The 12800-nt window shown below is 35.1% G+C and overlaps 1 protein-coding gene across 1 annotated transcript in view; it reads right to left on the bottom strand.

Annotated features, from left to right (window-relative positions):
• The window catches only part of ELAPOR2 (endosome-lysosome associated apoptosis and autophagy regulator family member 2), a gene marked incomplete at its 3' end in the record, with an annotated part of 62096 nt that overhangs the window by 4387 nt on the left and 44909 nt on the right, over nt 1-12800 (bottom strand). Inside the window, exons 17-19 of the mRNA XM_084229699.1 lie at nt 10849-10975; nt 7920-8098; nt 6815-6980 (exon numbers count right to left, since the gene is read on the bottom strand). Of these exons, the coding sequence (XP_084085825.1) occupies nt 6815-6980; nt 7920-8098; nt 10849-10975 (472 nt within the window). The remainder of the gene's footprint in view (nt 1-6814; nt 6981-7919; nt 8099-10848; nt 10976-12800) is intronic.

Raw genomic sequence — 12800 nt, 5'->3', positions numbered from 1 at the left:
CTCTTATGAAAAATCCAGGTCCCCAACTAAGAGTTCCTCTTCTATAATCTAACTCCATATGTATACTGATGTCATCTGGTCCACTTCAGTCTGTGAGAAGTGGGGCTTGAAGAACCAAAGAAAACACACTGTCATTTTGGCTACTACTATTGCTGTGAGTAATAAATTGTGTTTTGTCTCTGATCCAGGAGACTTGTATCTCCCAAAGAGTCCATGAAACTACAGCAGACTAATTTGTTGACTAATGAGTAGAGTGCAATTTCATAACCTTCAAAGCTCTTCACTGTTTTGCTGATAAGGATGGGAAATTGACAGAGAGGTATCTTTCCAGAAAAGGAAAGACAAGAGCCTCACATACTGGTTAACAAGATTTGAGAGAAATCCATGATAATAACTAGTATAAAATTCATTCTGAGAGAAAAAGTAGGTGTTACCTCCTTTCAGACAACAATTAAAGAGATGTGCACTGATGAACATTAAAGAAAATATGGAAGCCATTTATGGACAAAAGGTGGGTGAATTGTGAGAATTTGGATTGATTCACTTTGGAGATGATACACCAGGACTAAATTATTGTTAAGTAACATTGACAATAGCTGGGCCATCCTAGGACTCAATACCTCTTCCAGCTTATCATGACAACTTTAGATCCAACTCAAAGATGACAGTAAAAGTCTCAGAGACTTTGTGGTTGGTCCTCATGATGACAACAGAGCTTTGCTTTTTCTGGCTGATTGCCCTGAGTCTAATTCCCATAGGAAACCTTAGTGACTGCTATTGGGGCACCTACTACCATGCGTAGGATTTACAAATAGAAGGTGACCAGAGAATGAGATTTCCTCTATCACTTATGTTCAAATCACACATAAACTTAGATGTTGGGACAAATGATCAAGAAATAAAGTGTGTTCCTTTATGTAAGTCAAGCCAAAATCAACAGAAGGATCTAAATCCTCCAAACCCAGAGAGACTTCAGAGTCAAGAGGTCCCCAAAGCTGAAATAGATGAAGACAATAATGATACCTCTGTAATTAACAAAAGACTTGGGGTAGACCAAAAATAATTTGAAATTTTGTTAATCAACTATGTGTTGTTCAAAAATAAAAGCAAGTATAAAACCTTCTTGCTAGCACAGAGGCTCTTTATTTGCATCCCCCTACATTCCGTGACTTTAACTGTTTAAAGGAGAAAGATGATTGATTAGGGGAAGAACAAAGTTTATCTGTTAGTAAGAGGGACTGCAGGTCATATACAACCACATTAGTCTGCCAGGGAGCCTTGGGCAGGGGAGGAATTCAAAAATTTATAATCTATTGGTTGTAGGAACACGAGTCACTGTTTAACCTGAAATTGTGGAAGGAGAGGAACATACATGCAAATTCAACTGATGGGGTTTAAGCAAAGTTTAAAGTGGGAAAGGGACAAGAAAGTGTCCTTGTGGGAGGGGTTCAAACTGTCCATTGAAGATACTGTTGTTGTTGCGTCTACATGTGAGTGTATTTCAGGAATTGATGGTATATGCTTGTATTTGCTCATCTCATAAGTACCAGAGGAGGCTGATCAAGAGCAGCCACATATAAAGAAGGCTAATGGGATACTCCAGGGTCCTAACTCCTCTGTCCTTTGCAACCAATGTGTGACTCAGTATTACACACAAATTCTTCTACCTTCTGAGTCCAAAGGCTGTCACTATATTATTACCCTGTTGTCAAGTCAGCAGCTTCAGTCCCAACACCCTTGACTGTATTGTCAGACTTCTATCAGCAGTTGCTGATAAATCCCCATAAATTCTGAGACCTCCTATGTAAAGTTCCTTGAGACTATTTGGATATATTTCTAATGCTAAATTAATCTATCCACTGATCAGTGTAAAAATAGCCCTGCACTTTAGTGGATTCTTTGCAAATAGAGAAAGTATGGCATCACGCAAGCATTTTACTTGCCTTTTTATATCAGCTAACCCACAAAGTGCTTTCTTTGAGTTGGACCCAAACTAACAGGCTGTTAAAGATCTGACCAGCAAGCTGAATCATCCTCTAACTTGTGAATTCACAACTCTAATGACCACACTGTGATACAATTTTCTGTGATTAATAATTTGCCAATTAGACACTAACAGTTTTCCCCAAGAAGCATCTTTTGGGATTTTAGATTCAGTCCCTCCTTGATATGACTACCATGCAGAGCCCTTTTAAGAAGAGATACTAAGCTTGTTTCTGAGCTCCTGTAAAAACTAAATGCCATTCCCACACATAACTTGTGATTCTATAGCCTGATAGTTCCATTCATGGTGGGTAGGACCCAATATGATTCACATGTCAAATATAAATGGTATATTCAAGAATACAGCTGGTCTGGCAAGCAACATCTCATCCTCACCTGATAATGTGGCAACATTGCCATGAGGGAAACTTTTTTCCCTTCTCCACCACCTAAGACAAAGCCACTAGCTCATGGGCTGTGGATTCACTGGGGCTCTACTGTATGCCTGGGCCTAGTTCACTGTTAAGCTGGTTGAGCTGAAACCCTATGGCGTTTACTGGCTGCTGCAGCTGTCCAATCTCAGCACCAAATATGCATACTGTAGAGCAACAAGACTGTTCAGCCCAGTGGGCAGAACCCAAAGCCATTCTCATAGCTGTGACCAATAATTCCCTGGAATAAGCTTGTTAAATTTTAATGATTCTTAAGTTATTGCCAAAGGTCAATAAGCTATTTAGTCTGCCACTTGGAAAACTACAACTGTTGTATGCTAAAATTACCTCTTAGGGTAACAAACTAGAAACAATTTTAACTGCTGATCAAATAACTTGGGCCATGCACATATATGTCCAAACAAGGACCCCTACTTTGAAAAACCAAATAGGATTAAGTAACTAATACAAACTGCACCAGACTTCCACAAATGCTGCGTGGATCCATCATCCTGCCCAATATGGGAATTAACTATGGGTACAAAACAGAAGATGCACAGGTTATCATAGCTTGCCAGACTTGGAATTCATTCCAAAGGTTGACTAGATTTTCCCTGGAAAATTGATTTCATCATATATTTGATCACCTCTTTGGGCTATAGCTGGTCCCTCACCACTGTTGAAGCCTATTCAGGTTTGGAGTTGCTATCCAGTCTGATCAGCTAACTCCAGGCACACCTCTGTGATCCCTGGAAAAAATGTTTAATATTTGTGGCTTTAAGGACCATTTTCAGTCTGACAATAGTCACCTTTTATCATAAAACTACCCAGAAATGAACTGAAAGCAGAGATATTCAGAGATTCTTTCATGCATCCTACCACTGAAGGCACATGGTAATGATGGTTACTGGAATGGCAATCTCAAAAACTGACATGAAAAGACACCTGAGAACTCCCTCACCTCCTCCTAGTTCACACATCTTAGTGAGAGAGTTACTAAACATGGCCATCCCAGAAATGAATCGCCTTCTCTTGGCTGCTTCATGGAATATTTATCAGGAAAATTATACATATATATATATATGTATATATATATATTCATCCTATCTAAGGTTGTATACATTGATATGAAAATACCGGGCATGATGTGTTATTTACCCTAACAGCAACCTTTAGGATATTTGGTGCTAGTTTCACAAGAATTGAGCCTAGGTGATTCTACCATAATTCTGGTCTAACCACCTGTATTGTTTTTGTGGGTTGTCATGGTTTTAGACCAAAAGTAGAAAAACACCTGTGGTGGGCACAAGCAGGAAAAATTAGACTAACCTCAAGCAGTCTCTCCAGTGACACAGAGGAAACACAATTATCTGAAGTAAACTGGGAACTCTGACATTTTACTAACCAGCAAGGAGATTACAGTTACCATCAGCTTACACTAATGTAGATCCTAACTAATGCCTAACTAATATAGATCCCACTTGGCGTGCTCAACAAGTGCAAATGTGAGTTTCTTTTCAGATGTATCGTGTGTACTTCCAGGACTGTAAAACATAAGTAGAAGCCAACCATTAACTTGCTTCCCTCCTAAAAACATGGTGGCTTGCGCTTGAGTGCTAGCAATGGTCATAGCTGGCCACAGTTCCACTATTTATGGAAACATTCCCAATAAATCATGTAACCCTTCGCTGAAAGAATCATCCCAAAATAATAGTACCCTTGGTTATTCAGAGCAGGTTTCTAGAGGGATAAATGATTCACTATTCACATTCACCTCATGGGCAGTTATTCAATTAGAAAAGATGGTACAAAAATGGTCTCTGACTTTAGCTCAAGTCGAGAATGGTACCATTCAAGTTTTTCAAGGTGTTCAGGTCAACATCAACTCACTATCAGCACATTGTTATGGACAATATAATTGCCCTATACTTCCTCTTGAGGGCCAAGACAAAGTCTCTGTAATAACTAATATATCTTTCTGTGTCTGGGTTGTCTTACTGGATTGTCATCATCTTAGATCAAAATCATAATGGCCATTTGATTTAGTACCCTACTCATCAAGTTCCTCTCCCATGGTCCTTATGGTGATGTGTTAAATCTCTAGCTTTTTTGAAATGAGCTTGACACTCTTCTACCTGAATCTTACAGAAAAAGGATGTAGGTGTCAAGTGTGACCTTCAGTTCTCAGGTTGGGTGGAAAGATCAATACAAAGAATTAAAGAAAAAGCCACTCCATTTCCAAAGGTAGATCCTGATGATCTGTGAGATTTTTTTTTTTTTTTCCAGCGAGTTGGGTCTGGGACCCTGGGTGTATGGTTGAGGCTAATAACAAAGGTTGGTCTCCTCTTCCTATTTGATGTTGTGATGGTAGCAACTTTATTTCAGTGCTGTATGAATCAGATTGGCCAAATGAATCAATGTGATTCCAGCCTTAGTCATCTGATAAATCATAATAGGTGCTGGAATGCTATGCTAGTAGGAAAATTCATCAGAAGTCAAGATGGTATAGAAGGGAGATTTGGCTATTATTAGGAGACTAACATTTTTGCACATCTTATGACTAAGACATTGATTTCTCTTTGTTCTAGACTTTCAGTGTATTTGTAAAGAAAGCTGTCTTGGAAGATAAAGGATATTTTCTCCTTCTAGAGCAAAGGGCAGGTTTTCTTGCAGTCTTGAAAACACCATCTCTCTCTGTAGCAATAAACAGACACACTACCTGTCCAATACAATAGCAATAATATCTCCCTTTGGAGCAAAAGACAGGCATGTTTACTGCCACTCTAAAAGATTCTGGTTCCCAAAGCTTTGGGTTCCTTTCTGGTAACAATGCAACCCACTGTGTATGCAAGAGACATCTATTCCTATTCACACAACTGGTATAAATGTTGATATTCCAGCTACTGCTTCTGCTCTGAGGGCTAACTGTACTTTGCCTCTGACCAGGATATTGATGTCCTCTAAAATGTTCATGAAACTTTGGTAATCTGACTTGGATAAAATCTCAGTTACTGAAAATCACTGTCTATTTGTTATCCCATAGCAATAGTATCCTCCCTAAAATATTATATTAAGAAGGGAACAATGAAATAACCATCCGAAGGGGAATATGACTTATTCATTTTTTAAAAGGTTTTTTATAATATATTTATGAGCCTAAATTAGGAAAGTTAAAAGAAAATGATTACTAAAATATTCTCAATAAATGTAATTTTTTTTGCCACTTGTCCTTCCTGTTGAAAATCATTTAAAATGCATTTTCTTTCTCCTGTTACATTCTATTTTTAATCCTGAGTGGGTAAGCTGGTAATTGCTCATCTTTTAAGTCAACAATGAAGAATGTCAATAAAATATGTTACCAAAGATTGTATTTGTGGTTACCAGAGGTGGAGAGGGGAGGTTACAGGAAGGTCTTCAAAAAGTACAAACTTCAAGTCACAAGATATGTAAGCACTAGGGATGTAAGATATAGCTTGATGACTATAGTTAACACTGCTATGTAATATACATGTAAGTTCTTAAGAGTAAATTCTAAGAGTTCTTATTAGAGAACTTTTTTTTATTATTTCTCTATGAGATGATAGATACTAAACTTTAATGCAATAATCATTTCATAATTTTTGTAAGTCAGTCCATAATACTGTACAATTTAAACTTACATAGTGATGCCTATCAATAATATCTCAATAAAATTAGAAAAAAATAAAAATAAAATAAAACTGTGTTTACAAGATATTTAAGGCTCGACGTTCTCTGTTTGAATCATTTAAAAGCTGACAAATATAATGGCACCTAGTAAGAGGCCTTTAATACCACAAAAGTTTATATAACTTTTCTCCATGTGAAATTATCATATCATAAAATAAAAACAAAAAGGAAAATTATGAATAAGAGATTTTTTCTTAAATCAAAATTTTATTTTGTAAACTAATAATAGACTCTTTGTGCTTCAAGGCTAAAAATACCTCTTAGTTCAAGACTTCAGCAGCTACTGTTAATAGCTTGCTATATAAATATTAACATAAATACAGATTTAATAGCAATATGATAGTCTACATATCTGTGGTTTTCACATTACTTATCTGGGACATACTGACTTTTTAGTACACACAGATATCTTTAACAACCACACAGTTGCACAGTATTCCATTGCTTCAATATATGGAAATCTCTTACCTAATGCCCTATTAATGCAGTTTAAAGTTGTTTCAACTTAGCTAACCAGCAAAACAATGCTGCAGTCAATACTTTTGTTTTTACAACTTTGTATTTTTGTTGTATAAAACACATGGAAATACAGACAAGCTGAGTGACAGGGCTTATATGAATGCTGCTGTTAAGTTAATATGCCCCTGATTTATAAATGTATAGTAATACCAAGTTAAACATTCTGCTCTCACCTTTGTTGCCAAGGATTTCAGTTTTCCCAGTAATGACTGTTTATTAGAATATACAACTTCTTCTTCATTATCTTCTCCTTCCATGATAGCACAACTGTCTGCAGCTGGGAGCTCACACTCTTTTGAATTAGTTGTCATTACTAATTTGGAATATTTGTACTCCAGTCTAATAGTAGTAAATAAAGAAAGTGGTCATACATCAGCTTGTAAAATTGCCTTGCAGTATAGTTGCTCTACAACAAACTGCCCTCACCTAATGCCACAGTGCTATGTGTTCTCATTTACCACCATGTACACACAAATGTTTTACAGGATTTCAGAGAATTGGTACAATACAGTTAATTGACTTAATTGTCCAATTATGGAGACCTTTTGAAAAGCAAGGAGAAACTGGATATGTGACTATATTTTCTTCATTTATCAATATTTAAAAGCTAATTCATTATATGGCTTTACAAAATTAAGTTCATGAAGATGAGAAGATGATACAGGCAAGTAACTTAGTCTTTACTCTTTCTCTATATCATTCATTCCTTTGTTTACTATTCCAGATATTACTTTGTCCCTAATTATTACAATATAGAACTCTTATTACAGCTCCACTGACCAGTAAACCATAGTTAGTCAAATCATGTAACATCAATTTACATTAAGGAGTTAGACTCAATAGTGAACTCCAGAGTTTTCAAATCCTGGAGTAAATAAAGGTAAATTTAGTCTGTTTCTTTGCAAATTATCTTCCCACAAGAAATGAAATGAAATGGTGGGCCAAAAAGACAATATAATACTATGAAAACAAAAACAGAATAGAATCTGCCTTCCAATCTAGCTCTATTTCCATTTATCTCAGTGATCTGGACTGTGTTTTTCTTTATTTTATAAGTGTGTCTAAATCAATAATCTCTAATACTCTATAAGCTCTCTATTATCAGAAAAACAATCATTTCTATTTGTTCACCTAAATACATTTCTTATTAACTCCTTCACTAGGAAAAATTTCTTGTGTCTCTGAAAAAACTTGTTGGATCCAACAATTAAGTTAAAATCATTCACAACAAAAGAGATCTTGCAGTTCTCATATGGTCACTCCAAAGACATAACTTACTTTTGATTTTTTTTCCAGAAGTAGCAAGTTAGAGCTACCAGCAAAACGGCTGTGAATGCTCCCACACCTGCTCCCACTTTCAGCCAAAAGTCAACTGTTTCGCAGGTTGACAACTTTTTCTCGGGCAAAGAAATCCCTTTAATGCACCACTTAGGTTCATTCCAGACATATAAGGTTTCCTTGGGGAAAAAAACCATGAAGGTGACATAACAAATGAGGTTCAGAAAAAGGATTTTGCTAACTTTTTATTCAAAGTAGGCATAGCAAATTATTAAGTATTTATCTAACAGAACCTCCAGAGAGGGGAAAATATATAGAAGGGGCTATATAAAAAAATAATGAAAATTGAACAAAACCAAATGAAACATTCATTGTCAGATCAGAATACTTGCTACATGCTAAAGAGGTTGAATAAAATTGATTCCATTTAGAGGCACAAACACATTTTCTTGCAGTTTGTCATGAACTAATTATTGTGCAGGAGAATTACAGTTATATTGAAGAAAACTTTGACCATCTTTTGGGTAAGAAATTTAGCATAGTTTTTTAGAAACTATAAATTGAAAAAGCTTCAGTGTGTGATAACTGTAAATTTTCATTAAACACTGCAAATAAATTACTTTTAAAATGGGTCATATTATTTTTATAAGAATGATAAGGTAAAAATGAAGAAACATATTCAAGATCAACTGCTGTATCTCTAAGTATAAAAATGACATTACAGAGAAAAACATTAACTCTTGTCAGCAAATGTTGAGTTCATTTGAAGGGAATTCTAACAAGAAAAAAAAGACTATGCAAGAGTTCATATAATTTTACCAAATCCACAACACCCAATAAAATTGTCAAGTTCTAACATCTAAAGACAGTCTTGTACATAATATCTTAAAACTTCAAAATTAAAGAGACTTGCTTGCAAACCCAGAACAATTAACTTTTCAATAAATTCTTCAAATTATTAAAGAAAGAGACCAAAGGATTGGCCAAATTTCTTAAACTGCCCCTTCAAGACATGTGACCAAATGAAGTCATTGGCAAGCAAGAAAATGACTAAGAATGCAACTGAAATTTTTATTTTTCCAGCATTTGGAGATACTTTGTGAATAGGGTGAGATAAATTTGATGATAAATTTTAAAGCATTCCTCTTAGTAATAACAAAGTATCTCCTCAAATCTTTAGTACTATATGACATTTAGAAATAATGCTTAATACAGGGGCCTCCCCGGTGGCGCAGCGGTTGAGCGCTGGGTTGCGAAGCTCTCCGCGGCCACTATGGCACCGGTTCAATCCCCATCAATCCCGGGCTGCTCCCAAAAATCCGGAGGAGGGTCCCACATGGCGCGCAGACCTCTCCTGCCGCCCGCTGTTCCCCTCAGCAGTGTACTTCGGTCCTTCTGCCTGCTCTGCTCCCCGCTCTGCCTCTGGTGAATTCTCTCACCCTCCTGCACTTCTGACTGTACCCAGTGCTTGTATAAATAAATAAATTAAATAAATAAATAAATAAATAAATCTTTAAAAATAAATAAAATCAGTGTCTACTAATTAAAAAAAAATAATGCTTAATACATTCTTAGAGCCAGATATAGATTTTTGAGATTCAATTTGATGAGAGCAGTTTTATCACAAGTTCTACAGTTCTTTTAGTTTTTATCAGTTACATATGGAAGATCTGTTGTAATATGTAAATTTCACTTCATATCCATTTGGATTAGATATACTTATAGAATTGGGATGTCCCTTCTCAGTCAATATAAAGTGAAAAATTGTAAGTAATAGAGCAGAAAATAGGGCAGAAACACAGTGGGATTATTGAAACATTAAAAGATATCACAGTAACATTTTGGAATCACTTTTTCCTTATCATGAAACTTTGGCATCCAAAGAAATCCACATCTGTTCATAGAGATAATAGAAAATGGTGAGAGTTATCACTGTTATTAAGGCTCACTGAAGAGCTGACTTTTTGAAATATTTCATTCAGGGATTAGAGTTGTCCATACCCTCTTATTATATACCATTTTTTTAGTTGTTGCAATGTGCTAAGAGTGTAATAAGCAGTGATATGAACTTAGAAATGGCATTCATTTTTTCTAATTGAAATTCTATATCATTTGACAAATATTTTCAAAATTAACATCTAAATGATAAGAGAAAGGTATATTTAACTGATTTTTGATATTTCTCAAATTTAATTTGGAATATGAGGGAAATTAGGTATTTTAACACATCAAATACAAAAAAGTGTCCAAATGACATTACTCATAAAGAAAAAATTAATATTTAAAAGAACCACTTCACAATCCTTTGTTCCCACATTCTCATAAAAGATTAAACAGAGATTTATCAGTGAAGACAGTTTGAATGAGAAATTGTTGCAACCTCAGTTTTAAACATCTAATCATCATCACTTTCCAGAAGAGAAATATTAAAGAATTTTTGATATAAGATCTTTTCACTTTGTAAAATCATACTTTTTCATTTTCTCTAAAAGGTGATTGTAAGTTTATAACAATTCTATAGTGAAAATAAAGTATTTCCATTGTGAAGCATAAAAAGATAATTTTATGAACATTAAATAAACAAATGATTATAGAAAAAACATAGAGTAAGATCTTGATTCAAATATATGTATATGGTTGACTCTTTAGATATACTTGTGTGGTAAGTCAGTTATACCTATCCAGGTACATATACACAACCTACAATTACTTTGCAATAATTCATTTCCCACACGCCCAGTGTATATATTTAGCTACACCAAAATGTGAGATTTTAGCTATTAAATTTGATTTTAAAGGCATATTAATGTCACATTAACTGTAAGTTTTAGCCATGTCCCTGAATCTGAGTTTCTCTAATGTAAATAATACCAGACTAACCAATTCTAACTTCAGTGACCAGTTTTTCTTATGTAGCTTGGTCCCTTACCTGAAATCCTCTCTTACAGGCCCCCTCAATTTCATGGAAATCATGCTCTGTGCACAGAGGGCAGGCTTCTGCACTCTCCCACAGGAAGTAGAATGTGCATCCATCACAGGTGCCTGCTGGGCACTTGCTGAAATTAAAAAAATGAAAAACAACAAAAAATGATAGCCCTTGTAGCACATTCAATAGAGTCCAATTAATATATGAGTGACCATTATATATGTGGAAGCAGTGTGTGTATTCTGAAAAAACACACATGAAAAATAAAACTGAAGACGACAAAACCATAGTGACACACTATTTCATACCTACTAATATAAACAGAATAAAATATTACAGAGAAATTGAAACCCTCACACTCTGCTTATAACAATGTAAATGGTACAGTTGCTGTGGAAGAGTCTAGCAGTGTAGACACAGAGTTATCTTATGATCCAGTAATTCCACTCCTAGGGAAATGGAAACATACATACATCCATACACAAAAATACACAAATATTCACAGTTACATTATTCGTAATAGGCAAAAAATGGAAACGGTCCAAAATGTCTATCAACAGACGAATGGATAAACAAATGTGGTCTAGCCATACAAGAGAATATTACTTAGCTATAAAATGAACACACTATGTAAGTCCCAATAAGAATGCATCTCAAAAATATTACACTAAGTAAAAGAAGTTAACCAATAATTCCATATATTATATAATGCTATTGATAGGAAAGTCCATATAGGAAAATCTATAGAAACAGAAAGTACGTTAGTGGTAGTTTAAGGCAGCGAAGCAGGCAAGGGTACAGGGAAGTGGAAGTGAAAGAATATGTATGGCACTTTTTTTGAAGGTGAAAAAAAGTTCAAAAATTGACCATAGTAATGGCTGCACATATACTAATATGAATATACTAGCATACAGTTGAATTGTATATTTTAAGTGGGTGAAGTATGCAGTATGTGAATTATATATCTATAATGTCATCTTTAAAAAATTTAAAGGAAAGACAGACGATTCTGGATAGAAGTGATATATAAACCTAATCTAATATATCCAATAGGTGTTACCCATAATAGAATTGAAGAAAGAAAGAGAATTCCTGACAAAGGGATGAAGTGATAGATGAATCAGAATAAAGTTACAAGCAGATCACTGTCCCAGGAACTTCAAGAGCAGTGAATGAGCACCGGGCATGCCAACCGAATATACCAGAAAAACTAGGTAGTAAAGGGAGGCATGATTTCTACTTTTCTGTATAAGGTAATGTACTTAGGTGACAGGTTTTAAGGACTCAATGTTGCACAGGTCCTTGCATTTAGATGGGAAGGGAGAGAAAACAAAATTGTCCAAAGTGAAAACACAAACAAAACTACCAATAGGTCCACAAATAGCTCTATATGTTACAAATGATTTTGCAATCCTCAGTTTCCTCAGCTGAGGATAATTTCTTTAATGAAATGGTTACTCTCACCACTAGGAAATGATAAATGGGGTGCACAATGGAATTTCTCAAAAAGGACCTAAAAAGAGACTTTTTGAAACTCTGCTTTGTGGTAGATGGGCATGATAACATACATCTATTTATTTATGATAACATATTTCTTTTTATTTAGGGAACAACCACAGCATGTCTCAAAAATCTACCAACTCTTACTGTGTACAGAATCCTTACTGATTGAAGCAAGAAGCTATTTGGGAAGACTCAAATAGAGATGGCTATTTTTGTTCATAAAATCATTTAAAGTTAGAGAAGATTGCTCCCTTTATTTGTCTACTTCACTTCCCTCAAGTTGAACTGTGTAAACATAGAGCATTTCCCTAAAAACCCCCACTCCATTAGATCTTAGCTGGTGCTGAATGCAGTTTTCCTGAAACACCTAATAGTAAAAAGAGGGACATATCATAATAGGGAGAATCCATAAGACACCACTCCTTAAGTTTTAATTTCAAATACCTTTCTGA

Source organism: Talpa europaea, assembly GCF_964194135.1.
Source record: "Talpa europaea genome assembly, chromosome: 3".
NCBI classification, from domain to species: Eukaryota; Metazoa; Chordata; class Mammalia; order Eulipotyphla; family Talpidae; genus Talpa; species Talpa europaea.
The sequence above is the reverse complement of the archived record's forward strand: the minus strand, read 5'-3'. Positions and strand labels throughout refer to the sequence as shown.